Source organism: Taudactylus pleione, unplaced genomic scaffold, assembly GCF_031769625.1.
Source record: "Taudactylus pleione unplaced genomic scaffold, aTauple2 ptg000400l, whole genome shotgun sequence".
Lineage (NCBI taxonomy): Eukaryota > Metazoa > Chordata > Amphibia > Anura > Myobatrachidae > Taudactylus > Taudactylus pleione.
In genome coordinates this window covers 4,860,487-4,888,187 of record NW_028284802.1, presented here as the reverse complement: position 1 = coordinate 4,888,187, position 27,701 = coordinate 4,860,487, and the positions used below count along the sequence as shown (strand labels likewise).

Here is a 27,701-nt window from a genome sequence, read left to right as displayed (position 1 = left end):
GGCTTAAACTGATTAAGGGCCTGTATTCAGAAGCAGAGGAGGTGTGACCAGTGCTATGTGGGTGTGGCCAGTGCCATGTAGGTGTGACCAGTGCTATGTGGGTGTGACCAGTACTATGTGGGTGCAGCCTGTGCTATGTGGGCGTGCACAACCCCACTGTCTCCCTAACTACGTAAAAGTAGATAAAATCCATAATTTTGTGAGGAAAATATAAATACAAAGTTGATATGTATGATTTATGGCCGGCCATATGGGCTGGCCACCATTATGCTGTCATGGTGGCGGGATTATTTTATGTGGAGACCTGGGGCTGTAGTATCATCATGATCCTTTACCACCACTCTTCACCTCAGAAGTAGTTGCGGCCAGCAGGTTGCGAGAGATTTTCTCACTTTCCCGGGAGTTGGGAGACTCTCCCCTGAATTAAGGTCGCTCCCAAAAGTCCCATGAGAGGGGGCACATTATATATTAAACATTTTATAATTGACCACATATCTGGGATACCACCCCCTTCATGTAGGGAAAGTCATAAAGAAGAGTTAGCTATAAGCCATACTGCTTATCAGGGGCCCCAACAGGGTTAGGATACCGACACCTGTTGGTAGGTATACTAACCCTCCCTGGTGCCTTAAACTAACCTCCCCGCTACTAAACCTTACCTCTCCCCCGCAACCTAAACCTATCCCTCCCCCCTTAGTGCCTAACCCTAACCCTCTCCCTAACCCCGCTACTTACCTTTGGGATTCTGACATGTGTCGGTGTTCTAAGCACCGGCATCCCATGTGACAGGATAGTGACTGTATCCCCTTATCAGATACATACATTCTATAATTCAATGACTAAAAAATGAGTACGTATAATCACAAGCTCCACTAGAGCGCTCATGTAATACAGGGGTCATTGTGCTGTATTTTGTAGACAAACAAGCAAAGGGGTAGATCCATAAATTGTATGTTGGAGACTATAAAGGAAAAAAGAAGAACAGAGAGGCTGATGCTAGTCTGTCAGATAGGACACTATTGTGATCTTACTGGAATACAAAACAATAGCCTTATATATTCGGTGATAAGAATAATGTGACTCACTGTCTTATAATTTACAGGAAAACCGGGTGCGACCTGAGCTCCATTCTCCTGACAGACACTATGGGGATCAATGTAGGGAGCAGCGTTTGGTCACAATGTGGGATTTGCAGAGATTTTAGCTGCTGAACTTACAGCGACCTTTTGTGAAGAGAAATCCCAGCCTGGTTTTATATTTTACAAAATAAAAAAATAGCGCTTTAAGGCCCTCATTCAGAGCCACTCGCTATTTGCGGTCGTTCGTTCTAAAACAAGGGGTGGCTATTCTAATGAACCGTTCGCTGTTTGCGGTCTGTTCACGCCTCTAGGTCTGAACGAGCGAACAAAACTTGCGTTCGTTTTTTGGAAAAATACGCCCCCTGGCCGCTCGCATCCTACGTCATGTCCGCTATTTATTAGATTAATCGAGTACATCGACCAGGGTATGAACTGCTCGCTATTCTTGTGGTTGGTTTTTGCTACCACAATTTTGCGAGCAGTTCTGGCTATAAAAGAACCCAGTGACGTGGTCAATGACGCTGCTGTTTTAAATATGCACACCCATAAAACGCCCGTTTTGACCTTTAAGCACGCCTGCGATCGGATCTCCACTCCCCGTTTTCAAGCACCTTCCCCTGTTACCACCCACATACGCCTCTTTCTGTCACTCAAATTATCAGGCATTCGCTACTTTGCGAGCACATGAATTTCGGCCGCACTGAGTGGTTCGCGCATGCGTATAACGATCCGTACGCATGCGCAGTTGGGCAAACATCGCTCGGAGCGAACGAGCAGCCACTTGCGTCCGGCTCTGAATCAGGGCCTAAATCCGGTTGCAAAAAGTTGCCGATAGTAAGCAATCTTGTTGCAAATGGCTGTTTATTGCATTTCCCCGTAGGATGCTTCTGCTATGAGCGTACAACTCAGCCATGGCCGATACCAGGTGTACGGATGGCCAGCTACGACTGGCATATTTATCATATAGTGGGCGGGATGTACTAAAAGGAAAATTAGCCAAAAATCCCAAAACGTCAGTTTTCCTAATTTTGCTGCATTTTCCATATGTACCAAGCTCCGAAATACGATACATCCTGGAGCTTCGACCCAGTGGGAAACGCCATCTATCAGCATCTAAAGACATACAAAGTGGGCGTCTCATTCCCTGCACAGTCAGAGGCTCGTACGCCAGGGGAAGGGCTGATACTAGCATTAACATACAGCCGCAAATGCACCTGCGGCAGAAGATGCTAAAGCAGTCGCAGCCCTAAAATCCCATACAGACATATACCAATATGCTCACCTGTCCACCCAGGCCCACATGTGCAACGGTACTCTGAGGATGATAAGCGCGAACATGAACCTCCATTTTGGCACATGAATGATGAACAGGGCGGCCCAACCAACTGGCAGTGGTCACCTAGGAAGCCCTCCTGGCAACTACATGAAAGGAGACACAAAGTCTATGACGCATAATTATAACAACACGCACAGTATAAGTTGTACAATATCAAACAGCAAGCTCATAGCAAACATGAGATAGAACTTTATATCACAAATATAGTAGATTCCAAAACGTCACTCCATGTACAAATAATATATATATATATATATATATATAAAGTCAATATAAATGGCGGCACTCACGGGTCTTGCAAAGAAGAATCACGCTGACATCTGTGTTACTCTTGTTCGACGTTTCAGTCAAGAAAGACTTATCAAGAACGTGTTCTTGATAAAAGCCTCTCTTGACTGAAATGTCGAACAAGAGTGACACAGATGTCAGCCTGATTCTTCTTTGCAAGATCCGGGAGTGCCGCCATTTACATTGACTTTACATGCACTGCTCCATCAGGAGCATTGTGGAAGGCACCAGGGCTATTTAATTTTGCTTGATTGTGGAGTGCCAGCTTTTTGTTTCATATATATATATATATATATATATATATATATTATAAAACATAATATATATGTATATTCCTCTCACTTAAGGTCTGGCACTCACTCCAGCAAAATGCCTAGGTGCCTCTCCTATAATTTAAGTACATATATCACGAAGGTCTCTTATACCATCAATAAACAGCAGGCCGAGCCAGTATAAATTGTCAACGTTTCATCCAAATCCATCCAGTAGAAGGCCTAGAACAGGCTCCCCAGGTCAAAGTTCTGTCCAGCGTCCATGGGTCAAAGTTCTGCCCACCGTCCTCGAGTCAAAGTTCTGCCCAGTGTCCACGGGTCAAAGTTCTGCCCAGCGTAAACCAACGGGATGTCCGCCCAGGACCTCAACCACCTAGTATATATTCTGAGATCCAATGTTACCATCTCTGTGAAGTTTTCATCCAAGTCCATCCAGTGGAAGGCTCAGAAAAGGCTCCCCGGGTCAAAGTTCTGCCCAGCGTACACCAACGGGAGGTCCGACCGGGACCCTAACAGCCCTAAAACCTGGCCAGGATACAACTGGACCACCTTGCGTTGGTTTCATTCCAATCGGTGCAGGGGTGTCTGAATGTATAACCGGACAGACAGACAAACCAACAGACCAATGAATTTTAATATTATACATATATATATATATATATATATATATATACACATAGGACATTGGTGCATTGTCATGAAGAAAGACACCCATCAGGAAAGAAATGATGCAATATGAGGTGAGGAACATCATTCAGCACCATTGATTAATGATTAGTAGCCACCTAGCCTTCTAAGTGAATAATATGTGTACTTAAATAATGACTGCAAAATGCAAAAGTGCAACTTTATCAGACAACCAAAAACCCTACACTGTTGGAACAACAGAACCACTTTGGTTGGTGACACATGGACAATCGTCCTCTAGTCGATAACTTGGCAAAGGATGATTCAACTGAGCAGGTCACCTTCCACCACTAGCCAATTATCCATTGACTTTGCTCCTCACAGCACTGGCCTGGCATACATGCATTGCCAGTGTGAGGAGCAGCTTATGTCCTGCAATCTTACTCTGTGGAGTTCAGGTATAAACATTTTTTGATGAAACAGGCTGAGCGCGCAATAGGCTGATGCCTTCAGTCACATGATCTACAGTTGCTTGTTTTCTAGACATCAAGTTAATACACGGATAAGACACTTCTGCCCATCGTTGTTCCATGCTGACATACCCCTAGACACCATGGCTTATTAAATATGAGCAAACTGAGCTATGCAAGCCATGGAATCTCCTGGCAAACATGTCCAAACCACCACTCCTCTTCCACAGTCACTGATGTCTCCTCTTGAAGGGGTCCATTCATCATGTTACTTATCGGGGGCCGGGCAGCAGTAGCCTCTCTTTCACTGCCTGATGTGTCGGTAGTGGGCAGAGCGTAGAGGGCAGTCGCTAACCTGGGCCTACGCCGGGCCCCTCCAACTGCCCAGGTAAGTAGTACTTCCCCCCCCAACCTCGGCACCCCTGGCTTCCAGAAAAGGTAACACAGTTCTAGGGACCTAATTCAATGATCCACTTAATATAAGTTTGTCAGTAGTCTGATTTAAAGGACAATAAGCATTGCGAGAGGAATATTGCGTGCACTATGTAACTAAGACTATGCTAAAGAACACAGATGATCAGCAACGTGGGACTTATGGGTCACCTGCAATGGTGGGTTCCATTCTGCAGCACCAGACACGTTCCCCCGTTGACGCAGGGATCCTGGAAGTTTACACACTGCAAAGCTGCGGGAAGACAGGAGACAATCATCATTAGTTGGGGAAGAGATATTGTGATTTTATCCAAGTTAGAGTCCATCAATTATCTCTACATTCACACTATCCCAAACACTCATGAAATATTCTGGATTACTACCTTTTATCTTAATGAATTACTTTATGCTAGAATACAGAGTACAATTTCAGAGCCTCCTGTACTTTTTAGAAGAGTAGGTAATGGTGACATACAACGCATCGCATTTTGGACCTCTTATCGGGTGCAGAACCTGCGCTAATAACGCCAGTATGCACTTAGAATTGCAATTAAAATCACAAAGGACAGCTCTTCCGAAAATAGCTGGAGCATTCTGGAGCTTAGTACATATGGGGAATGAGGATGCATTTTGCTTTTAGTACATCTCGCCCCTAACCTCGTATATCCCAATCACAATTAATTTAACAGATATTTCCGTGATATTCTGCACCTGTGCGTTGGTTACATAATGTCATTCATGGAGACACATATGTTACATGACAAGTTCAGCCCCCCCAGCGCTCTCTTGCTCCCTGTCATTGTCTGCCTCTACGTCCGGATACCGACGTGTTGCCAGTAGCAGTTATAATTGTGTTTGTTTCCTCTTTGTAGCAGCCAACTTTGGGCAGTTTTTTTCATTAGAAAAACTACAAAGAGAACGTTCTATTCACTCATCTGCTACCCAGGGTCACACTCTACCTACTGTACACTCGCGGGACCATACTGTGATTATAACACTGAGGTGATGTTACTGTATGTATAAAGTTTAAACCTCTGTATAATACCTCTATAAACAGTTGAGTTCTGAGGTAAATCTTCATTAGGGAAATAGGCTTATTATCTATATAATACATCTACAAGGTCTGTCCCGAGTCATACATGTACAGTAGGAGCAGATCTGGCTCAGGATAGAGTCACATATCTGTGTGTGTGTGTGCTTCAGGAACATTCTGGGGCTGATTCGGAATCGGACGCACTGTCGATGTTGGATGCAGTTAAGTGTTCTACGCACACTTGCCTACACTCCCGGAAGTTGTGGGAGACTCCCGATTTTTCGGCTAGTCCCCTGCACCTGCGAAAGAGTGCGCAGATCTCCCGCATACCGTCTACTTCCTAGTGAACTGGGCAGGATGGGGAGATTTTACGGGGAATTTGCGGGTCCATCGGGAGAGGGCTGAACTTCATGATGTGAATCGCCTATTTTAGCGCCGCCCCTCACGGACCTGGAAATTGTGGGTTTCCCCATGAAGGGGCGGGGCCTAATGACGTCCCCCTGAAGCTGACAGCAGCATCTCCTCCCCAGTCCTTGCACATATTGGACGCACGGTTGTACACCAGGGAAGGGCTAGTAAAGGTATGCGCATAACGTGGCAGACGTGCGACCGGCAAAAACCGCAAATGTGGCCGCCATTGAATGTGACTCAGACTCAGGCCCTGTATGTGCCTCTAACCTGCTGGTGACACTGCTGCATGCTCTGCTGCAGAACCTGAAGGTGCGTATCCACTAGCAGACTGTGAATTACGACATTGTAATCGTGCAGTCGTTTCACAGTCTGTACTGTACGATCAGTCGTTCAGTGCAGGCACCCTCCCTCATCCCTGAACATGGCCAATCTGTCGTTATCGGCAGATTGTATGGGCGATGATAGATGTCAAAAACGACCAGTGGGAGCGCGCATCGCTGGCCGTTTTCAGCATTAAATCGCCCCATTTGTACCCGATTAACAAACGATTGAACGATAACGATGTCGCCTTGAGACGTGCAGAGACATTAGCTAGGAATATGCTGCTTAGGACAGGAGTAAATGTGGTTTATCGGGAAGAAAGTTTGTAAATGTGAATGTTGCAAATATTTGTACATTACTAACCGAACTGTTAGAAAAAGAGAAGTGTATTACAGTGAATGAATTAGTGAGGTTAAAAAGATTTCTACAGTGTAAACTGAAGTGTTAGAAACAGGGAAGTGTTTCGGTGAATAAAAATTCTGAGGACAAAAAAGAGATTTGTTCTTCAGAAGCCAAATTGTTTGAAAAAGAGAAGTGTTACAGGGACATTAACCAAAAGTGTGTACAAAAATATGCTGTGGTGTGGGATGAGAGAGTTATGTAATGACTGGATACTGCAGGAGATAGAACGGCTGCTACTGAGGCAATGACAGAGTGGTGCATAGACTTGGAGCATTGCAACCTCTACCACCATGAATAATTTGCTACTGATGATCTGTCTAACACTGAGGGGTCTATTTACTAAGCAGTGTTAGGAGACAGAGTGAAAAGTGATAAGGTGCCAGCCAATCAGCTCCCAACTGTCATTTTTCAAACACCGCCTGAGAGATGGCAGTTAGGAGCTGATTGGCTGGTACCTTATCACTTTTCACTCGTCTCCTAACACTGCTTAGTAAATAGACCCCTGAATATTCTTGTCTAGAACCATAACACACAGGCAGATGCTACAGTGACTGTGCCCACAAACGATGGCTGGTGGTGGGACATAAGGACCCCTGTGAATCACCCCCATGCACTGAACTACCCTACAATACCGCTGACAGAAGATACCTGATATCATAAAGTCACCCACTTAGGGCAATTGTTGAATCTGAAGGGAGAATTCTCTCAACATGGCAGCATTTCAGTCAGCTCCATTCTCTTCCTGTTATGTTTGAGGGATCTTGCACTCGCCCTAGTGTGTGGCCCCTGAGCAGTGAATGGAGCTGCCCACCCATTTCAGTCACAGATATGAGACCCTTACTGTTATGACAGGGGAGACTCCTTGTTCTCATGAAGTTAGTGGCAGAATATTAGGAGGTAACTTTCCTGTCATACTACTTACGTATACTCCACAGTCTTTTACTATAAAAATTATAAGAAAAATTTTATTGTATTCTAATCATTTTTATAGTCAAAACTCTGGAGTAAAAAGTGTATGACAGGTGAGGCACTGCCTCCCCCGTCTACCTTTGCCACACATCCCTGATCAAAACACACCAAATATCAGCACTATATACTGCTGCACCTTTGTATAATGCCCACATGAACCCTCGGGTTCATATATGTATCAGTAAATCTGGCACTGATACTAGCCAGTGCCTCCCCAACCATTTACCTCACTGCACATCACTGAGGTAACTGTATATATAGTCAGGGGCGTATTAAGAGAGGAGGAGGCCGTGTGCATTCCCTGTCCGGGGCCCCTCCTCTCTCGGGCGCCCGGCAGAAGACTGATGCTTTTGACCGCCGACTGCAGCATCAGTAGACACATGTGCAGGTCGCCGGGGAAATGGCGCAGCCACCATTTTCCCGGCGATTTGCTCACTGTGCAAAACACTGGAAAAATGGCCACGGCTGCCATTTTCCGGCATTTTGTGCAGGGCTGAGACACCCGACGAGGGACCTCGGAGAGGTAAGTATTAGATAATATGGGTGCTGGGTGTGCAGTGCGGGCTTACACTGGCCCCAGGGGCCCATGTCCACCGCACACCCTGCACCCATTATAGATACTCCCCTGTATATTCTGTATAACTAGAGTCACCATCCAAGGTGAGCCTTTGTATCTCTGTGGTAAGTTTGAAGCCATGTACAGTGGTTATAAAACACCTTTACATCCTTATTTATTTTGCATTGTTTGGGGATCTAATACAAGGAATCAACAAAAATAATGTCAGACCCTTTTCCAGCTTTAATGTCACCACAAAATCAACAAAATTCAAGGGAAGAACAAATAGTTTTCAGAAAAAGAAGTGAAAATACAAAATCTATAATACCCTGGTTGCATAAGCGTAGACGGGGTACATTCATTATGTCAACGATAAAAATGTTGACATATACTGTATGTCGACTACACTATGTTGACATGTACTGTGCGTCGACAGAGTACGTCGTTGCGTTCATTATGTCGACAAGTAACATGTCAACACCTAACTTTGCCATTTTCACTATATCGACATGTCATATATGTCGACATTTTCTCCATGGTTAGTATTAGGTTAAAACAAATTATATATATATATATATTTATATATATATATATATACATACAGTGCCTTGCAAAAGTATTCACCCCCTTGGCTTTTTACCTTTTTTGTTACATTACAACCTGTAATTAATTTATTTTTTTTATCTGAATTTTATGTGATGGATCTGCACAAAATAGTCTAATTTGGTGAAGTGAAATGAGAAAAATATTTATAAAAAAGAATCTTACTAAATAAAATTCTAGAAATTGGCATGTGCATATGTAATCACCCCCTTTACTATGAAGCCCCTTAAAAGTTCTGGTGCAACCAATTCCTTCAGAAGTCACATAATTAGTGAAATGAAGTCCACCTGTGTGACATCTGTGTCACATGATCTGTCAGTATAAACACACCTTTTCTGATAGGCCCCAGAGGCTGCAACACCACTAATACCCCTTTTCCACCTAAATTCCGGGTCTGACCCGGAGTTGGAACAAAGGTCCTATCCGGATCAGACCCGGAATTTTGCCGGCGTGGACTCGGGATATTCCCGAGTCAGCGCCGCTCACACCGCAGTCGGGTCTGCATAGACCCGGCTTTTGTGGAGTGAAAGTGGTCGCTTGGAGATGACGTCATCTCCAAGCGCCACTGAAGCCGGACCAATCGGCCGGCTAGCAGCGCACTCCAGGTCATCGTGACCCGGAGTGCGCTGTTCTCACAGCACAGCAGGCTACGCCCGTGTTAAACCCTGCTAGTTAGCCGGGTTGGATTGCCGGGTCACTCGACCCGGCGATCCAACTCTCTCCCCTTTTACACCAGGGCGCTGCCCGGGTTAACCCTTCAAAAACCCGGGTTTTAGATCCGATGTAAAAGGGGTATAAGTAAGAGGCATCACACCAAGAAGACCAAGGAGCTCTCCAAACAAGTCAGGGACAAAGTTGTTGAGAAGTACAATTCTGGGTTTGGTTATAAAAAAATATCCAAATCTTTAATGATCCCCCAGAGCACCATCAAATCCATCATCATCAAATGGAAAGAACATGGTACCACAACAAACCTGCCAAGAGAGAGCCGCCCACAAAAACTCAGACCGGGCAAGGAGGGCATTAATCAGAGGCAGCACAGAGACCAAAGGTAACCCTGAAGGAGCTGCAGAGTTCCACAGCAGAGACTGGTGTATCTGTGCATGTGACCACAATAAGCCGTACACTCCATAGAGCTGGGATTTATGGAAGAGTGGCCAGAAAAAAGCCATCACTTAGTGATAAAAATAAGAAGACACGATTTGAGTTTGCCAAAAGGCATGTGAGCGACTCCCCAAATGTATGGAGGAAGGTGCTCTGGTCAGATGAGACTAAAATTTAACTTTTCCGCCACCAAGGAAAACGCTATGTCTGGCGCAAACCCAACACATCCCATCAGCCCAAGAACACCATCCCCACAGTGAAACATGGTGGTGGCAGCTTCATGCTGTGGGGATGTTTTTCAGCAGCAGGGACTGGGAAACTGATTCGAGTCGAGGGAAAGATGGATGGTGCTAAATACAGGGATATTCTGGAGCAAAACCTGTTTCAGTCTGCCTGTGATTTGAGACTGGGACGGAGGTTCACCTTCCAGCAGGACAATACCCGAAACATACTGCTAAAGCAACACTCCAGTGGTTTAAGGGAACATTTAAATGTGTTGGAATGGCCTAGTCACAGCCCAGATCTCAATCCAATTGAGAATCTGTGGTCAGACTTGGAAGATTGCTGTTCACAAGCGGAAAGCATCCAACATGAAGGAGCTGGAGCAGTTTTGCCTTGAGGAATGGGCCAAAATCCCAGGGGAAAGATGTGATAAGTTCATAGAGACTTATCCAAAGTGACTTGCAGCTGTAATTGCAGCAAAAGGTGGCTCGACAAAGTACTGACTGTAGGGGGGGGTGAATAGTTCTGCACGCTGAAGTTTTCTGTTATGTTGTCCTAAATGTTGTTTGATTCACAATATAAGAAAAAACACAACTTCACATTTGTAGGCATGTTCTGTGACTGAAATGATGCACACCTTCACACAATCCATTTTAACATGAAAAATGCAAAGGGGGTGAATACTTTTTCAAGGCACTGTATATATATATACTGTATTTATATATATATATATATATATATAAATAAAAAACATTATGGTGTCAACACATAAAATGTCGACATTATTAACATGTCAACATTTTTTGTCTTCAACTTTTCCATTTTTGAATGTTGACTATTGATTGTCAACCTAAAGTTCATGTCGACTTTCTGAATGTCGACTTTAATGCCACTCCAATTAAATATGGCTACAGGAGACCTGATTCAGGCAGGAATTTACATAATGGGGATAATGCAAAGTTGACTATAAATCAACAATCTGATCTTGCGCACACTCGATAGCCCAACATGAAGAACTACAGGCGTTGCTGAGTGGTACTCACCTAAATCTCATCTCCACTTGCAGCTGAAGAGGCAACACTGGGCGTTAATGGGGCATCCACACGTGACGTTCAGAGTTATGTGTCCCCATGAATGTTTGTTTTAGGATGGGTCTCTTGCACACGGGAGAGGGATGATTGTGCACTAATAATGACAACGGCTAAGCGCACGGGTGGGTGTGGTTTGATCGCACAGATGCGCGCAACCCGGGCGAATATCCGCATCTTTCTCTGTGCATGCAATGCAGGCGTAATTACTGCCGGCCTGCATTCAACTCTGCACCGGACCATGCATGTATAATATCAACATTGTAATCATTGCGGAACAGTGAAATCAATGTGCTGATAATATTATACAGAGGAATAAAATGAATGAATACGGTATGTAGTGATAAGAAAATCAGGGCTCTGGCACTGGAGTTAGTTGGTGTAGAGGAAACGGGCTGCGGGAGCAGAGGGGAAGGCTCGGAGCTGAGAAGTGGTTTCAGGAGTTCGGAGCAAGATAAGGGATCCTTTCATCAAATGCCAACTGATTTCCCACTGCGTTTTCAGCAATGACTGAGGAAAGGTTCCAATATCTGTACTTTTTGCTCTACATACCATTAGGAGCAACCCTGTTATAAATGGAGATGTGTGTAACTGTAAACCCCCATGTTTTGGTTTTGCACAAACCACCCTCAAAGGTTTTGATTTTGCCAAGTGTTTTGGTTCAGATTTGGTTTTGGTTTTGGATTGCTTAAGAAATTGTTAAAAACAGGTAAAATCATGTAATTGGACCTGTTTTTGTTCCTATAGTATTATTAACATCAATAACATTCATTTCCAGTCAGTTCCAGTCAATTTGACGAGCCCACAGCTCCTGAAATCACAATCCAAAACACATGAGATCTGTTTTTTAAATCCTAGTTCCGAATCGCGAGGAGACCTGAGTCAGGACTGGGTTTTACTCGTTACCCCAAAGTGATTCCGAACTGGGACTCGTTTCAACTCGGAACCTCTAGGTTTGGGTGTTTTTGGTTTTGTCACAAACCGAACCACTCATTTCTAGTTATAAAGGGCTCTATTTACTACAATCCGCATTGGTAATGCAGATTGTAGTGTGATATTACCTTGCGAATTCAAGCAATATCACAGGGATTTACTACAAATCCCTTGCAGGGACAAAGCTTGCGAAAAAGCTCTGTCCCTGCGAATCCCCTCCGCACCCTTATCACGGTATTTTCGCAAAACAATACTGTGACAAGCGCCCTGCGCATGCGCCGACCGGCCGCCGCTGCTACCCCCCGCCGCTAATCCCCGCCTCCCGTGATCGCGGACCCCCCCCTCCCCCGCCCACGACCCCCCCTCTCCCTTAATTACACTTACCTGCATGATCCGGGCTCCGGTGATGTCCTCCGGTCAGCTGACATCCCATACTGCACTAAGACCCTGTCAGGTGACGACCGGGCCGCAGTGCAGCATGGGAGACCAGCTGACCGGAGGGAGAACATCACCGAAGCCCCGAACTCCGGTCCCTGGCGTCAGGTAAGTTATTTTTTTCCACTTTTTTTTACAGTGTATGAGCGTGGGGTCTGTTTAGCAGTGATCAGCGTGTGGTCTGTTTAGACCACACAGCTGATCACTGGGGCCGGCTCCGGGCTCTGCTCTCCCCGTCAGAGCGGAGCGAGTCCGGTAACTGGGGGAGACCCTGGATAACGCCACCTCCAGGTGGCGTTATTATCACAGGGCTTTCCCTGGTATTTTTTCACAATTTATTTTTAGTAACTTTGGTCAGATCACATTTCCCATTACAATTATCTACTCCAATTGCTCTTTAGTAACTGTAGGTGATACTAAAATAATGTGAAAAGGGTGTGAAAACACAATTTTTCACTTTATTTTAGTAAAAATAATGTTAATAAATAGAGCCCAAAATATGATACCCTCATCATTAGTGTGCTCAGCTTAAATAGGTCATATAATATTCCCGCAGACAACCAGCTGAGAATACAAGATAGACCAATGAAATAATTGATACAACATGAAGTTTGGTCCATAAAGATGGTTAATGGTAGAGAAATAGTATTTTTGTTAAATTATTATTAGTAGTAGTAGTATTATGTATTTTATTAATTATTATTATTATTATTATTATGTATTTTATTATTATATTATAATGTATTTTTTATTATTATTATTATTATTATTATTATTATTATTATTATTATTATTATTATTATTTTGTATTATTATTATTCTATATTTATTTATTTATTTTTTTAAGTATTGGGAAGCAAAACAAAATAACTAATTGCTTGAAAGGGAATCTTTCCCAGAAGGTTTTCCTTGTTGTGTGTCCCCACTCCAGGGGGTATATTTACTAAAGTGCGGGTTTATAGAAGTGGAGATGTTGCAAATTGCAACCAATCAGATTCTTCTTATTTATCAAGGCACTTTCTAGAAGATAATAGCTAGAATCTGATTGGTTGCTATAGGCAACAACTCCACTTCTTAAAACCTGCTCTTTAGTTAAATATACCTCCAGGTAATGCTGTAAGAGGAGGTGGAAGACCGTGGAGGTATAATCATAATCACCCCGTCAGAGGAGGTGGAAGAGATAGCTACAGTACTTGCACAGATAAAGGAAGACTTCCCAAAAGAGCACGTCTTTTTTTTTTCACCAAATATTAGGGAATGGGAGAACTTTGTGGCTATTACAAGGGTGCCCAGCTGCAGCAGATGGAATCTCTGATTGATGGAACAGATGACACAATGATGTCCCAGAGAACCTGAGAAGATGCATGATGACTACATACTGGGCACATGGAGCAGCTGCACTATGAGGACTAAAAGGGTCCCAGATAAGAAGCCTAAGATGTTGTTCCTTGCAACAGGGCTCTCATCAGTGGGCTATCGGAGGTATGGCAGGAAGGGACCCTGACTGTCTAGGGGGGCCCACCATGATCATCAGATAACTTTATTTTTATAATTACATTAAAAGTGCTGCACCCTGTCCCGAGGAATAGGAGAAGGCTTACCGCTGCAGATTCTGGGGGTAAAGGGTCCACCCTGTTTCTCTGACGCCTTTCTATACATTACAGACTCATAGTAGGGATGGACATCGTGAACTGATGGTTAGCAACCATCGATGTTTCCGACTTGATGTAAGTACTTTTCCATTGAATACCTGGAATTCGATGGGTGCTAGCCATCGGATGTAGCTTTCCGATGCCCACCCGATGGCTGTGTGTGTGTGTGTGAGGGGGGGGCAGCGGGTGGGACAGCGGGATAGTCCCAGAAAAACAGGACTGTTCTGCTGAATGCGGGACAATTGGGAGGTATGCATTTGTCATGCACTGGCTGTCACCCTCTCCCTGTCGTCACCCTCTCCTGTCACCCATTGGTCAATCTCTCCCTGTCATCCACTTCTGTCACCCTCTCTCTGTCATCCACTGCTTTCACCCTCTCCTGGCGTCACCCTCTACCTGTCACCCAGTGCTGTCACCCTCTACCTGTCAGCAAGTGCTGTCACACTTCCTGTTGTCACCCTCTCCCTGTAACCCAGTGCTGTCACCCACTCCCTGTTGTCACCCTCTCCCTGTCACCCATTGCTGTTATTCTCTCCCTGTCATCACCCTCTCCCTGTCACCCACTGGCTGTCTCCCTCTCCCTGTCACCCACTGGCTGTCTCCCTCTCCCTGTCACCCACTGGATGTCTCCCTCTCCCTGTCACCCACTGGCTGTCTCCCTGTCACCCACTGGCTGTCTCCCTCTCCCTGTCACCCACTGGCTGTCTCCCTCTCCCTGTCACCCACTGGATGTCTCCCTTTCCCTGTCACCCACTGGCTGTCTCCCTGTCACCCACTGGCTGTCTCCCTCTCCCTGTCACCCACTGGCTGTCTCCCTCTCCCTGTCACCCACTGGCTGTCTCCCTCTCCCTGTCACCCACTGGCTGTCTCCCTCTCCCTGTCACCCACTGGCTGTCTCCCTCTCCCTGTCACCCACTGATTTTCTCCCTCTCCCTGTCACCCACTGGCTGTCTCCCTCTCCCTGTCACCCACTGGCTGTCTCCCTCTCCCTGTCACCCACTGGCTGTCTCCCTCTCCCTGTCACCCACTGGCTGTCTCCCTCTCCCTGTCACCCACTGGCTGTCTCCCTCTCCATGAATACTTATCTTAGGGTATAATTGTAGCCTAGCACCCATGGTGGTCATGCTGTATAGAGGCCCTATAACACTTCATTCATTCGGGGGCCTATGTATGTGGGTTTTTTCATGCAAATCCTGTGTTTTATTTTCACGTGGGGGCTAATGTGTTTTTTTTTTTTTTTTTTCATGTAAAGCCTATGTGTTTATTATTTTCATGTTGTGGCCTATGTGTGTGTGTTTTTTATTTATCATGTGGGGCCATTGTATTTTATTAATTATATAAGGATTCTGTATGGTCTGATGCAGGAGAAGGTCCATGTGGGGTGACACCATGAGTTACTGCACTCGGTTACACCAACCCTAGTGACGCCACCAGGTCTGCCAGCAAAAATTGTGGGGCCCGGTACTATTAAAGGGGAGCATAGGGCAGGGAAGGCTGAACCTTATTGGGGGGGGGGAGGCTGGAGTAGGGGAGAGGCACAGGGCAGGGAAGGATGTCTTTACTTGGGGGGCGGACACGCAGTGAAAGGTCCTCCTAATGCAGCTAGCCTATGTACTTACCAGACTTCAGCTGGTCCTGAGAGAGCGGGGGCCCGGGTGGCAGCGCCGCAGCAGTTCAAATATGCACCGGCACGGCAGCCAGCTAGAAAGCGCCAGTGGCACCCTCCGCGAGGCCACTCACAACTCGCGGACCGGCAGCCAATCAGAAGCAGCCACTCCTGATTGGCTGCCAGTCTGCGATCTGTGATGCGCTCGCGGCTGGTGCCATTTTTGAAGTGCTGCACTAGTGCACGCGCTGTGTTTCCCTGGGTATCGGTGCATATCTGGCTCTGCACCGTTGCCACCCGGCCAGGCCCCCGCTCTCTCCGGGCCCGGGACTACAGGCCCGGCAGTCCCCCCCTGATGGCGGCCCAGGACGCCACTGAGTATAGTATTACATTATAACCGTGTGTATATAAAGCTGGTCTTTTGATCTACAGATTCCCTTTTGTCATTGTTACATTATTACATGTACTCCCGATATTTCACACACCGAAATATGGGGGCTTATTTCAACAGAGGACGCCAAAATCTATATCCACTTACCAAATAAATTAGACTCGGGTCGGCCCTGCTAGCTCTGGCAAGCGGGACCCCCCTCCTAAACGATGCTATCTACCCAGTGATATTCGGGAAGATGGTTCAAGCGCACTAGAGAGCAAAGGCTCTGGCACAGCGTCAGAGGCTTTGCTGTCACTGCGCAGCGCCATCTTCCCGAAGATGTTACTGAGAAGATGGCGCCCCAGAGGAGGAGGGACCTGCTTGCTGGAGCGAGGTACGTATACTCTGGGTGCAGGGTGTGTAGGGCCTCTCTGGATCCAGGGGCCTGTGCACACCGCACACCCATTCACCCATCACAAATATGCCTATATCGTATAAACCTTTTTAGAGGATTCCAATATACAGTATAGAGAATGACTAAGCCAACTCTGTGACACGGGGAAATGTATTACACCTTCTAAAGAGGACAAGTGTAGAAGTTGCTCATAGCAACCAATCAGCTTCTATCTATCATTTTATAGAATGCACTTGATCAATTATAGCTAGAAGCTGATTGGTTGCAAATTCTCCGCTCTTTATAAGGTTTATTACATTTCCCCCTAACACACCACAGTGCCAACAGGGGTGTCTTAAGAGAGGAGGGGGCCAGTGTGCATTCCCTGTCCGGGGCCCCCTCCTCTGTCCCAGGCGGCCGGCAGCTGACTAACACGGCTGGCCGGCCACTGCACTATCAGTAGACTCTGGGCAGTACAGTGTGCCCAGAGTCTACTGTGCATGTGCAGATCGCTGGGGGAAATGGCGCGGCCTCTATTTTCTCTGCGATTTACTCACTGTGCATGCGCAAAATGCCAGCAAAATGCCAGCGGTGGCCGTTTTCCAGTGTTTTGGGCAGCGCTGAGACACCCGACTCAGGGGCCTGTGCACACCGCACACCCTGCACCCATTACAGATACGCCCCTGCTATTTTGGATTTCTTGTTTCATGTGTTGCAGGACATTTTTTTTCAATTTTCATGGGCATACAATCAGGCTCCACTGGTGGTCATTACTGATGTGCACCAACAATACAAAATGGAGAAGAAAAGTGACAATCATTGGGGTCCCTCTCTTTTCCTTTTTTTTTAGGGGGGGACTCTATAAGTAAAACGTAAAATCATACTTGCCAACATTGGCAAATTTGAACCCAGGAGGCGAGACCCCCTCTCGCCTCCTGGGTTCAAATTTGCCTATGTTGGCAAATTTGGTGGGTGGGACGGAGGTAGAGCATCACTATACACATCATCGCGGGGCTGACTTTATTTGGGGTGGAATGGAGGTGGGCAAGCAAATCACTTCACAATGCCCCGCCCCCGTGATGGTTTGTCGTCATTAGTGTATTTTCCACGTTGGGAAGGGGGCCGCGATGATGTGATTTATAGCGAATCACGTCATCATCACCCTTATCCCTTCCACTTCACGGTTGGACAGCGGGATGCAGGGGATTTGCCCACTTTGCCGGGCAACTCTCCCCCAAATTCAGGAGTTTCACGATACTTCGCGGAGAGTGGGCAAGTATGCATTAAATGTGTTATATGGATAGAGAGTGAATGAGAATACAGGTTATACACTACTGTATATAGAGCACTTAAGAATCCCAAATGGATTATCATGTGCAGTCTAGAAAAAGTCTAGAGTTGTGTGTTTGTATGTCAGTGTGCACACCTTGACACAATAAAATTAGGTGAGTGCTGGGCTTATATAATAGGACCCAGTACTCAGAGCGGTCTCTCTCTGCGCACACCCTGGATTAGAGACAGTTGAACCAGCTGTGTTTAAATCACTTTGAAAATTCTAAAATTATCCCAAATTTCTTGAATTTTAGAACCGTTAAAATAATTTAAGAATGTCAGACAGGTCCGGGGATGTTCAAGCTAGTTCAGCAGTACTCAAACTAATTTACTTGCGTGTGAAATGGTTTAAATACCTTCAAGTTAATTTGTTTTTTTGTTTTTTTCAATATGTTTTTTTTTTCATTTCCTTAGTGCAAGGTGTGTAACTTGGCCGTTAATGGTGAACCTCAAATTTTGAGGAGCGCTTGCAGTTCAATTAAAAAAAAAAAAAAAAAAACTTTATATTAATGAAACTATTATTTAAATAGTGTTTTAGAAGAAGATAACATTGTTTAACGTGAATTGTGAATATAAACCAAAGTTCAGACTGGGGGTCTACTGTTGACTGTGCCACCAACATGGTTGAGGCCTTGAAACCCATAAAATTAAACTGCCTTTCAAACTAGTTTAAAGTTTTAGAACATCTATATCCAGGATTACACCCCCCTCCTCTTCCTCTTACTACAACCAAAACAGAAAAGCCTGCACTCCATGTATACAATCAAGGGCGAATCATACAAGGAACACACACTAGGAAGCCGACACTAAACAACGAATCAGCAAACAGTGTGCTAACCAATGTACAAAAACACTGTAGTAAATTACTAGGAGAACAGACAAGGAAATTTTTTTTTTGGGAACGGAATACTAGACAAGCATAATAAGGGAACCTATAAAGAGAAGACTAAACTAAACAAAGAGGACACATAAAACAGAAAAAAGCAGCTAAGAAAAGAGATTATATATAGGAAAGGCACCAGGAGAAGATAATATCAACATAGATTGAAAATCTGCACAGAATTATATATACCATACAAACACTGAGAGTAGAAAAGGAACATTAGTGCACTGGAAACTATCATAGGCAATTGGTCAATTGCTGTCGTATTATATCATCTCTGCTGAGCTAAATTATATAATAGTTGTACTGTACTTGTCTTTATAAGACTTTATAGGTGTTGTCTAAGTGGCAAATATTAGAGTAATATATAATGGCTTGCAAAAGAATTCAACCGCCTATAAAGTCAACAGATACAGTATGTCTATTACAAATGACACTAAAGGGGTCTATCCATTAGCAGATCTTTCTGAAAGACAAAAGATTTATTTTTTAGAAAAAAATTCCTGGGGCTGCTGTGACAGATATCTGTCACGTACATGACAGATTTTTGCAAACGACGAACGATATTGCATGACATCATTCTGGGAGTGGATTTTTTTTAATGTTTCTATTCACTTTCATTAAAAAAATCGTTCATCGTTCATCGTTTACCGCAACAGATATTTCTAATATCCGTCAGCGATAAACGATAATTGACCAACATGTTGGAGAGACAAAAGACCCAATTTGTCGGCCACAGGAGTGCGCATTTTTATCGTTCAGAGCCTATCCATTAGCAGATAAATTGCACGACTGAACGATAAATCGTTCATCGTTCAAATTTATCTGCTAATGGATAGGCCCCTTTACACAGATTGTTCCAGACAGTATGTACATTGCTAACCAGTAGGCTCTTAAAGTAACATTTCAAACTCATAATTCATTATTGGTTTGCAGGGTTTTTTTAAATTAAAAAAAAAAAAGTAAAATGCTGCTTGCTAAGAGAGAATAGAGATGTGCTGGTCCAGTTCTAGGAGAACCGACGACAACCGAATCCGAGTTCGGAATAATTTTGGGGTACCGAGTCGAGCCAAGTCCTGGTTCGGAACTTCCTGCGGTTTGGAAATCGGATTTATAAAAATGGGGTCACGTACCATAGATAGACAGTAAAAAGGTTGACAATGTCTAGATAGACACCAGATGTTAGACAGTCAATAGGTCGACTGGGACAAAAGGCCGACAGGGACAAAAGGTCAGCATGTAAGAAGGTTGACATGTACAAATGGTTGAGAGGGTCAAAAGGTCGACACGAAGATTGTCGCCACAAAAAAAATGGTTGACGCGTGATTTTTTTTTATTATTAGGATTAGGCACTTACCGGAGGGTTAAGGTTAGGCACTTACCCCGACGGTTAGGGTTAGGCACCTGGAGGGAGGGTTAGGCAATAGAAGGGATGGTTAAGGTCAGGCACCTACTCCGACAGTTAGGGTTAGGCACCAGGAGGGAGGGTTAGGGTGAAGATAAGGGGAAAAAAAAGTGTTGACAATTTTTGTGTCAACCATTTGTACTCGTCAACCATTAGTGTGTCGATCTTTTGTTCCTGTCGACCTTTTGTCCTAGTCAACCTATTGACCGTCTAATATCTGGTGTCTATCTAGACACTGTCAATCTTTTTACTGTCTATCTCTTAATCCACACCCTAAAAAACAGACTCAGGTTTGGATTGCATGTTAATAGGTCAAAATTACCTATTAGCTGTTTTTTTTTTACATTTTTATTTATTTTATTTTTTTAAAAAGAACACGGAGGGCATTTTATATGATGGGAGTGGCATAAACCTCTAGTCTGTCACTCTAAACACTCTGGGATACAAAGCATATTAAGGGGGAGGGGTTCTGTTTTAACGGGGGCCAATGACGGGCTAGTTTGAGTTAAGGGGGGTGGAGTTGGGCCAGGTTTATGGATAGTTTAGCTGTTGGGACTCTCTCTTTCTCTCTGGAATTTGACGGTGAAGTACTGTCAAGCATTGTGCTTTTGTTTGTAATCTGTATTGTAAAAGGTCAAAATGATCTATTAGCTGTTTTTAAAAAAATATATATATATTTATTTTATTTAAAAAAAATACATAGCCAAAATGAAAACATGTGAGGGTGGTTTTGCAAAACCAAAACACGAAGATAAATCTGGATCCAAAACCAAAACACTGGGGTTGGTGCACATCTCAATGCAAAAGTATTCAATGACCGTGATGTGGAATCTCCAACTTTACACAGATGAAAGATAATGCCCTAACAATTGGCTTTCAATTAGCTTCTACTTGTGACTCAATAAAAAAAGGTCAGCTTTTATAGTTAAAACACCCCCTAATTCATATAACATTGGCCACACCGTGACTCTGAAGGAAAGCTGTGAGAATGTAGTTCAAAGAGCCTTCTAAGAAACTTAAAGATAAGTAATAGACATGCACAACATAGGAAAAGGCTACAGCATAACATTCTATGGGATGCAGTCACGATGCCGGCGGACAGGATCCCGGGCGTCAGTATACTGACGCCGGAATCCCGATGCCCGTCAGAATGCCGTCATCAGCATCTCAAATGGTTCAAGATACTGACATCGGCATCCTGTCCGCCGGCATCCTGAAGGTAAGTAGGCGGGTTAGGTTTAGGGTGTGGGAAGGGGGGGTTAGGGTTAGGCACCACCGGGGGGGAGGTTAGGGTTAGGCACCACTGCAGGAGAGTTAGGGTTAGAGGATAGAGGGGGAGGGTAAGTGTACTTACCAGCCCCTGTCGGGATATTGCAGATAGGGAAACCGCTGTCGTTCTTATGACCGCCGGTATCCCGCCCACAGGCCATTCATACCGACTCCTATTAAATAGCTTGGACACCCCAGCAAGCACTGTTGGACAACGTGTGAGAGAAGCCAGTTATCACTATGAAGGAGCTACAGCTATCAGTGGCTGAGACTGGTGTGAAGGCCACAAATATAAAGAGCTCTGCATCATAGGTTGGGACTTTCTGGCAGCCCCTCGCAGACTGTCATTTATAGACGTCTATTAAATGAATATCATATTAGAATTGCAGTTAGAAGGTGCCGGTAAGGTGAGGGTTAGGGGTAGGGTTAGGTTTCTTACCTGGAGGAGGCGGGATTGTAACCTGATTGGGATGCCGGCGTCGGGATTCTTCCCACAGGAATCCCAAGCACCGACATCCCGTACCCATCCCCATTTTGACCCTATCAACCATTTCAACCTGTCTATATATTAAATGTTTAAATTATGTCCATGTCTCAATTATGTACTTGTCGACCATTTGACTGTCTACATGTTGAATTTCTAAATATAGTCCATGTTGATATATTGGTGTCTACGTTCTGACTGTCAAAAAAATGCCCCCAAACGTATCGGGAAGAAATATTTTACATACCACTATATAGCTATAAATCCATAGACGGACTCATCTTGGCAGATTTTTGTAGACACATTTTTTAGACAAAGTAAATGAATAGACAACTACCACAATGCATTAATACACACATATATATATATACATACCAGGGTGCAAACTATGGAAGTGGTAAGAACATACTGTATTTTCCCTAGCGAGCAGGGCCCTCTTACCTCTTTTTCTGTCTGTTATTATCCTATCTTGTTTTATTACTGTTTGTTCCCAATTGTAAAGCCCAACGTTGTATGCTGGCTCTATATAAGTATCTGTTAATAAATAAACTTCATCTCACAGCAAAGGTGACATAGGGGTCTATGTGCTAAGCCTTGGAGAGAGTGATAAAGTGAAGAGTGATAAAGTACCAACCAATCACCTCCTGTCATTTTGCAAAACACAGCCTGTAACGTGACAGGAGCTGATTGGTTGGTACTTTATCTCTCTCCAAGGCTTATTACATAGGGCATTGCTGAACGCAGATTGCTGATTATCGGGAATCTGCAACTGCGAGTGTGACGATTGACAGGCAGAAGCATTTAAGGAGCGGTGTGGGGGCGGCTGGCATTCCCGGAAATGGGGCGTGTTAGTTTGTTTCCAGGAGTGGCCAGCCCAGAGACTGTATGGACGTACCCAGTCTTCTGGGCTCGCAAGCCGGCCAGCCTGAGAAAGCTAAAGCTTACTCAGCTGGCCGGCCGCCCGGCGCCATACACCTTCGTGACCATCGACCACCATTGGTCGCGATAGTGATCCCAGCCTGCGACCTCCGGCGCAGTGCTGGGATCGCAAATGCAGCATGGGGTGCCATACACCTCCTGCTACATTTGCATTATTGCAAGGATCGCAATTGCAAAGCTGCCTGCGTGCAGGGCCGTTTCTAGGGGCAGGGGACCCGTGCAATCGCACGGGGCGTGCTGCCTCCTACCCCTGCTGCAGAAACAGCCTGTTAACTGCCGGGCACCCTCTGAGATTCAGTTACCAGCGGGCGCCCGGCAGAGCAGCCGGAGACGGAGATGGAGACGGAGGCTCCTGCTTCCGGCTTTCGGCTCCCACAATGTGCACTATGGGAAGACGTCATGACGTCTTTCCCATAGTGCAGAGAGAGGAGCAGCCGAGCGGAGCGGACGCCAGAGCGGGGCTGAAGGTAAGTATTACTGTTTTTTTTTTTTTGTGTGCAGGCAGCCTGGACAATACTTGGGGGGAGGCACTACCACTGGGGGCACCCGGGCACTACTACTGGGGGCACTTCTGCTGGGGGAGCCACCACTACTGGGGGCACCTGGGCACAGCTACTAGGGACATTACTCTGAGGGCACTTCTACTGGGGGAGACACCACTACTGGGGGGCACCCGGGCACTACTACTAGGGTAATTACAAGGGGGCACTTCTACTGGGGAGACACTACTACTGGGGGCAACCGGGCACTACTACTAGGGACATTATAATGGGGGCACTTCTACTAGTGGAGGCACTACCACTGGGGGCAACCGGGCACTACTACTGGGGACATTACTCTGGGGGCACTTCTGCTGGGGGAGACACCACTACTGGGGGCACCCGGGTACTAATACTGGGGACATTACTCGGGGGGCACTTCTACTGGGGTTATTGCTTAGGAGGCACCACTACTGGGTGCATTACTCAGGGGCCAGGGGCACTTCTACTGGGAGCACTACTACTTGGGGCTTTTCTACTTGTGGCACTACTACAAAGGGAGCATTACTATTGGGGGCACTAATTCAGGGGCATTAATACTGGGGAATTTATAAAGGGGACACTACTACAGGGGGCATTAATATTGGGGGCAATGCAACTGGGGAAACTACTACTGGGGCACTACAACAGGGACCATTACTATTGGGGGCATTACTGATGTGGGCATGACTACAGGGGACATGACTACAGGGGGCACTACTAATGGGGGCTCTGCATTACACTACCACTGTGCATACATCATATATCTATAGCCTGCGTGCATATATCATATATCTATAGCCTGCGTGCATATATCATATATCTATAGCCTGTGTGCATACATCATATATCTATAGCCTGCCTGCACGCATCATATATCTATAGCCTGCGTGCATATATCATATATCTATAGCCTGCCTGCATGCATCATATATCTATAGCCTGCCTGCATACATCATATATCTATAGCCTGCGTGCATACATCATATATCTATAGCCTGCGTGCATACATTATATATCTATAGCCTGCCTGCATACATCATATATCTATAGCCTGCGTGCATACATCATATATCTATAGCCTGCCTGCAAACATCATATATCTATAGCCTGCCTGCATACATCATATATCTATAGCCTGCGTGTAGCTTTGCAATTGCCATCCTTGCTGAATCAGGCCCATAGACCTCTAACATTGTGCAGTTATCTGTAAGTAAATGTAATAGCTCCTTTGTATGGACATGCTTGAGAGACACCTCTGAGTGACACAAGATGAATGGAACCAGTCCTGTAGCGTGACTGGGACAGTACAGTAATCTGGGACTGGAGCATTTAAATGTTCACGCTGGAGACCTGGCCAAAAACGTTTAACTAATGGCCTGACTTTGGGAACAAGGCCGTAACTAGGGGTGTGTGACCGGTGCCGCAGCACAGAGCATAGGGCTCTGTAGGTGACACCGTCGCTGCCCCACGGCCCTTGTTTCTGACTAACAGAGTGCCTTAAATGGCACCCTCCAGCCAGGATCGCTGCTGCCATTTCCATGTCGGCCCTTTGACCCTGTCAACCTTCCGTACGGTCTAACTTTTGTCATTGCAACCTTTTTCCATGTCGACCTATTGGCATCGAACAAATTAGTGTCAGCCTTTTTATTGTTGACCTTTTGTATTACACCCATAAGGTTTATAACTGCGGCAGATTGAAAACAGAGGTGTTGCTATCGTCACAAGACAACATAAAATAGATGTAACTGCGCTGCTATAGTCTATTTAAATTAGAAGATTCAACCAGTAAGGTAGTAAAACATCAATTTTATGTAGTGTTAAAAGAGTTCTTCAATGCGTTGCTGACGTGCAAAAGAGGCCTTTCCCCAGAATGGTGGAGAAAACTCCATAAGAACCTCGGCTGGGTGAGAAACCTCATCTGAAACACAACCAAGTCTTTGGGTGCAAATTAGGGGTGTGCACCGGCCACTTTTCGTGTTTTGTGTTTTGGTTTTGGATCTGGATCTTTCTTCGTGTTTTGGATCTGGATTGGTTTTGCCAAAACCACCCTTCCGTGTTTTGGGTTCTGGGTTTTGTGTTTTGGATCTGTATTTTTTTGAAAAAAAGCATAAAAACAGCTAAAATCACAGAATTTGTAGGTTTTTCTGCCCCTATGCTATTATTAACCTCAATAACCTTAATTTCCACTCATTTCCAGTCTATTCTGAACACCTCACACCTCACAATAGTGTTTTTATGTCCAAAAGGTTGCACCGAGGTAGCTGGATGACTATGCTAAGCGACACGAGTGGGCGGCACAAACACGTGACCCATCTAGGCGTGATACTGCAGTGGCAGACAGGATGGCAGTTTGAAAAACTAGGCCCCAAACTGTACATAGTGCAAAGAAAAAAAAGAGGTGCAAGATGGAATTGTCCTTGGGCCCTCCCACCCACCCTTATGTTGTATAAACAGGACATGCACACTTTAACAAACCAATCATTTCAGCGCCAGGGTCTGCCACACAACTGTAGCTGAAATGATTGGTTCGTTTGGGCCCCCACAAAACAAGCTGGCAATTAATGTGTCCCTGCACAAACTGGCTCTACGGAGGCAAGATGTCATCCTCATCCTCCTCATCCACCGAGTCCTCACCCTCTTCAGTGTGTACATCCTCATCCTCACAAAGTATTAACTCGTCCCCACTTGAATCCACCACCACAGGTCCCTCTGTACGTTCTGGAGGCTGGTCTCCTTGGAAGAGCTGATAATTCATTTTGATGAACATCATCTTCTCCACATTCTGTGGAAGCAACCTCCTACGCCTTTCGCTGACAAGGTTCCCGGCTGCACTAAACACTCTTTCGGAGTACACACTGGAGGGGGGGCAACTCAGGTAAAATAGAGCCAGTTTGTACAGTGGCCTCCAAATTGCCTCTTTTTCCTGCCAGTACAGGTATGGACTGTCTGACATGCCTACTTGGATGCTGTCACCGATGTAATCCTCCACCATTCTGTCAATGGTGACAGTGTCATATGCAGTGACAGTAGACATGTCAGAAATTGTTGCCAGGTCCTTCAGTCCGGACCAGATGTCCAAACTTGGTCCTGCCTGCCCTGCATCACCGCCAGCGGGTTGCTTAGGATACCTAAGTTTTTTCCTGGCAGCCCCAGTTGCGGGAGAAAATGAAGAAGGAGCTGTTGACATGTCACGTTCCGCTTCAGCTGACAGTGTGTTCACCAGCAGGTCTTTGCACCTCTGCAGGCTTGTGTCGGCCGGAAAGAGAGACACCACATAGGCTTTAAACCTAGGATCGAGCACGGTGGCCAAAATGTAGTGGTCTGATTTCAACAGATTGACCACCCTGGAATCCTGGCAAAGCGAATGAAGGGCTTCATCCACAAGTCCCACATGCCAAGCGGAATCGCTCCGTCTTAGCTCCTCCTTCACTTTCTCCAGCTGCTTCTGCAAAAGCCTGATGAGGGGAATGACCTGACTCAAGCTGGCAGTGTCTGAACTGACTTCACGTGTGGCAAGTTCGAAGGGCTGGAGAACCTTGCACAACACGGAAATCATTCTCCACTGCGCTTGAGTCAGGTGCATACCCCCTCCTTTGCCTATGTCATAGGTGGATGTATAGGCTTGAATGGCCTTTTGCTGCTCCTCCATCCTCTGAAGCATATAGAGGGTTGAGTTCCACCGCGTCACTACCTCTTGCTTCAGGTGATGGCGGGGCAGGTTCAAGAGTCTTCGGCATGCAGTCGCTGAATGGCGAAAGTGGCCTGAAATTTTTCGGGCCACCCAAAGCGTCTCCTGCACGCCCCTGTCGCTTTTCAGAAAATTCTGCACCACCAAGTTTATTGTGTGAGCAAAACATGGGACGTGCTGGAATTTGCCCAGATGTAATGCCCGCACAATATTGGTGGCGTTGTCAGATATCACAAATCCCCAGGAGAGTCTAAGTGGGGTAAGCCACTGGGCGATGATTTCCCTCAGTTTCTCTAAGAGGTTGTCGGCGGTGTGCCTCTTACTGAAACCGGTGATACACAGCATAGCCTGCCTTGGAACGAGCTGGCGTTTCTGAGATGCTGCGACTGGTGACGCTGCTGCTGTTGCTGCGTAAGGTGATACATCTACCCAGTGGGCTGTCACAGTCATATAGTGCTTAGTCTGTCCACATGTCCGTGGTTAAGTGGACATTGGGTACAACGGCATTTTTCAAAGCACTGAGGACACTTTTTCTGACGTTTCTGTACAGTCTCGGTGTCGCCTGCCTAGTGAA

General features: G+C 45.5%; 1 protein-coding gene across 1 annotated transcript in view; it reads right to left on the bottom strand.

Moving 5' to 3' along the window:
- Positions 1-27,701, bottom strand: part of LOC148506590 (uncharacterized) — an 88,973-nt gene that overhangs the window by 55,946 nt on the left and 5,326 nt on the right. The window contains exons 2-3 of the mRNA XM_088446663.1: positions 4,676-4,757; positions 2,362-2,498 (exon numbers count right to left, since the gene is read on the bottom strand). Coding sequence (XP_088302789.1) covers positions 2,362-2,498; positions 4,676-4,757 — 219 coding nt within the window. The remainder of the gene's footprint in view (positions 1-2,361; positions 2,499-4,675; positions 4,758-27,701) is intronic.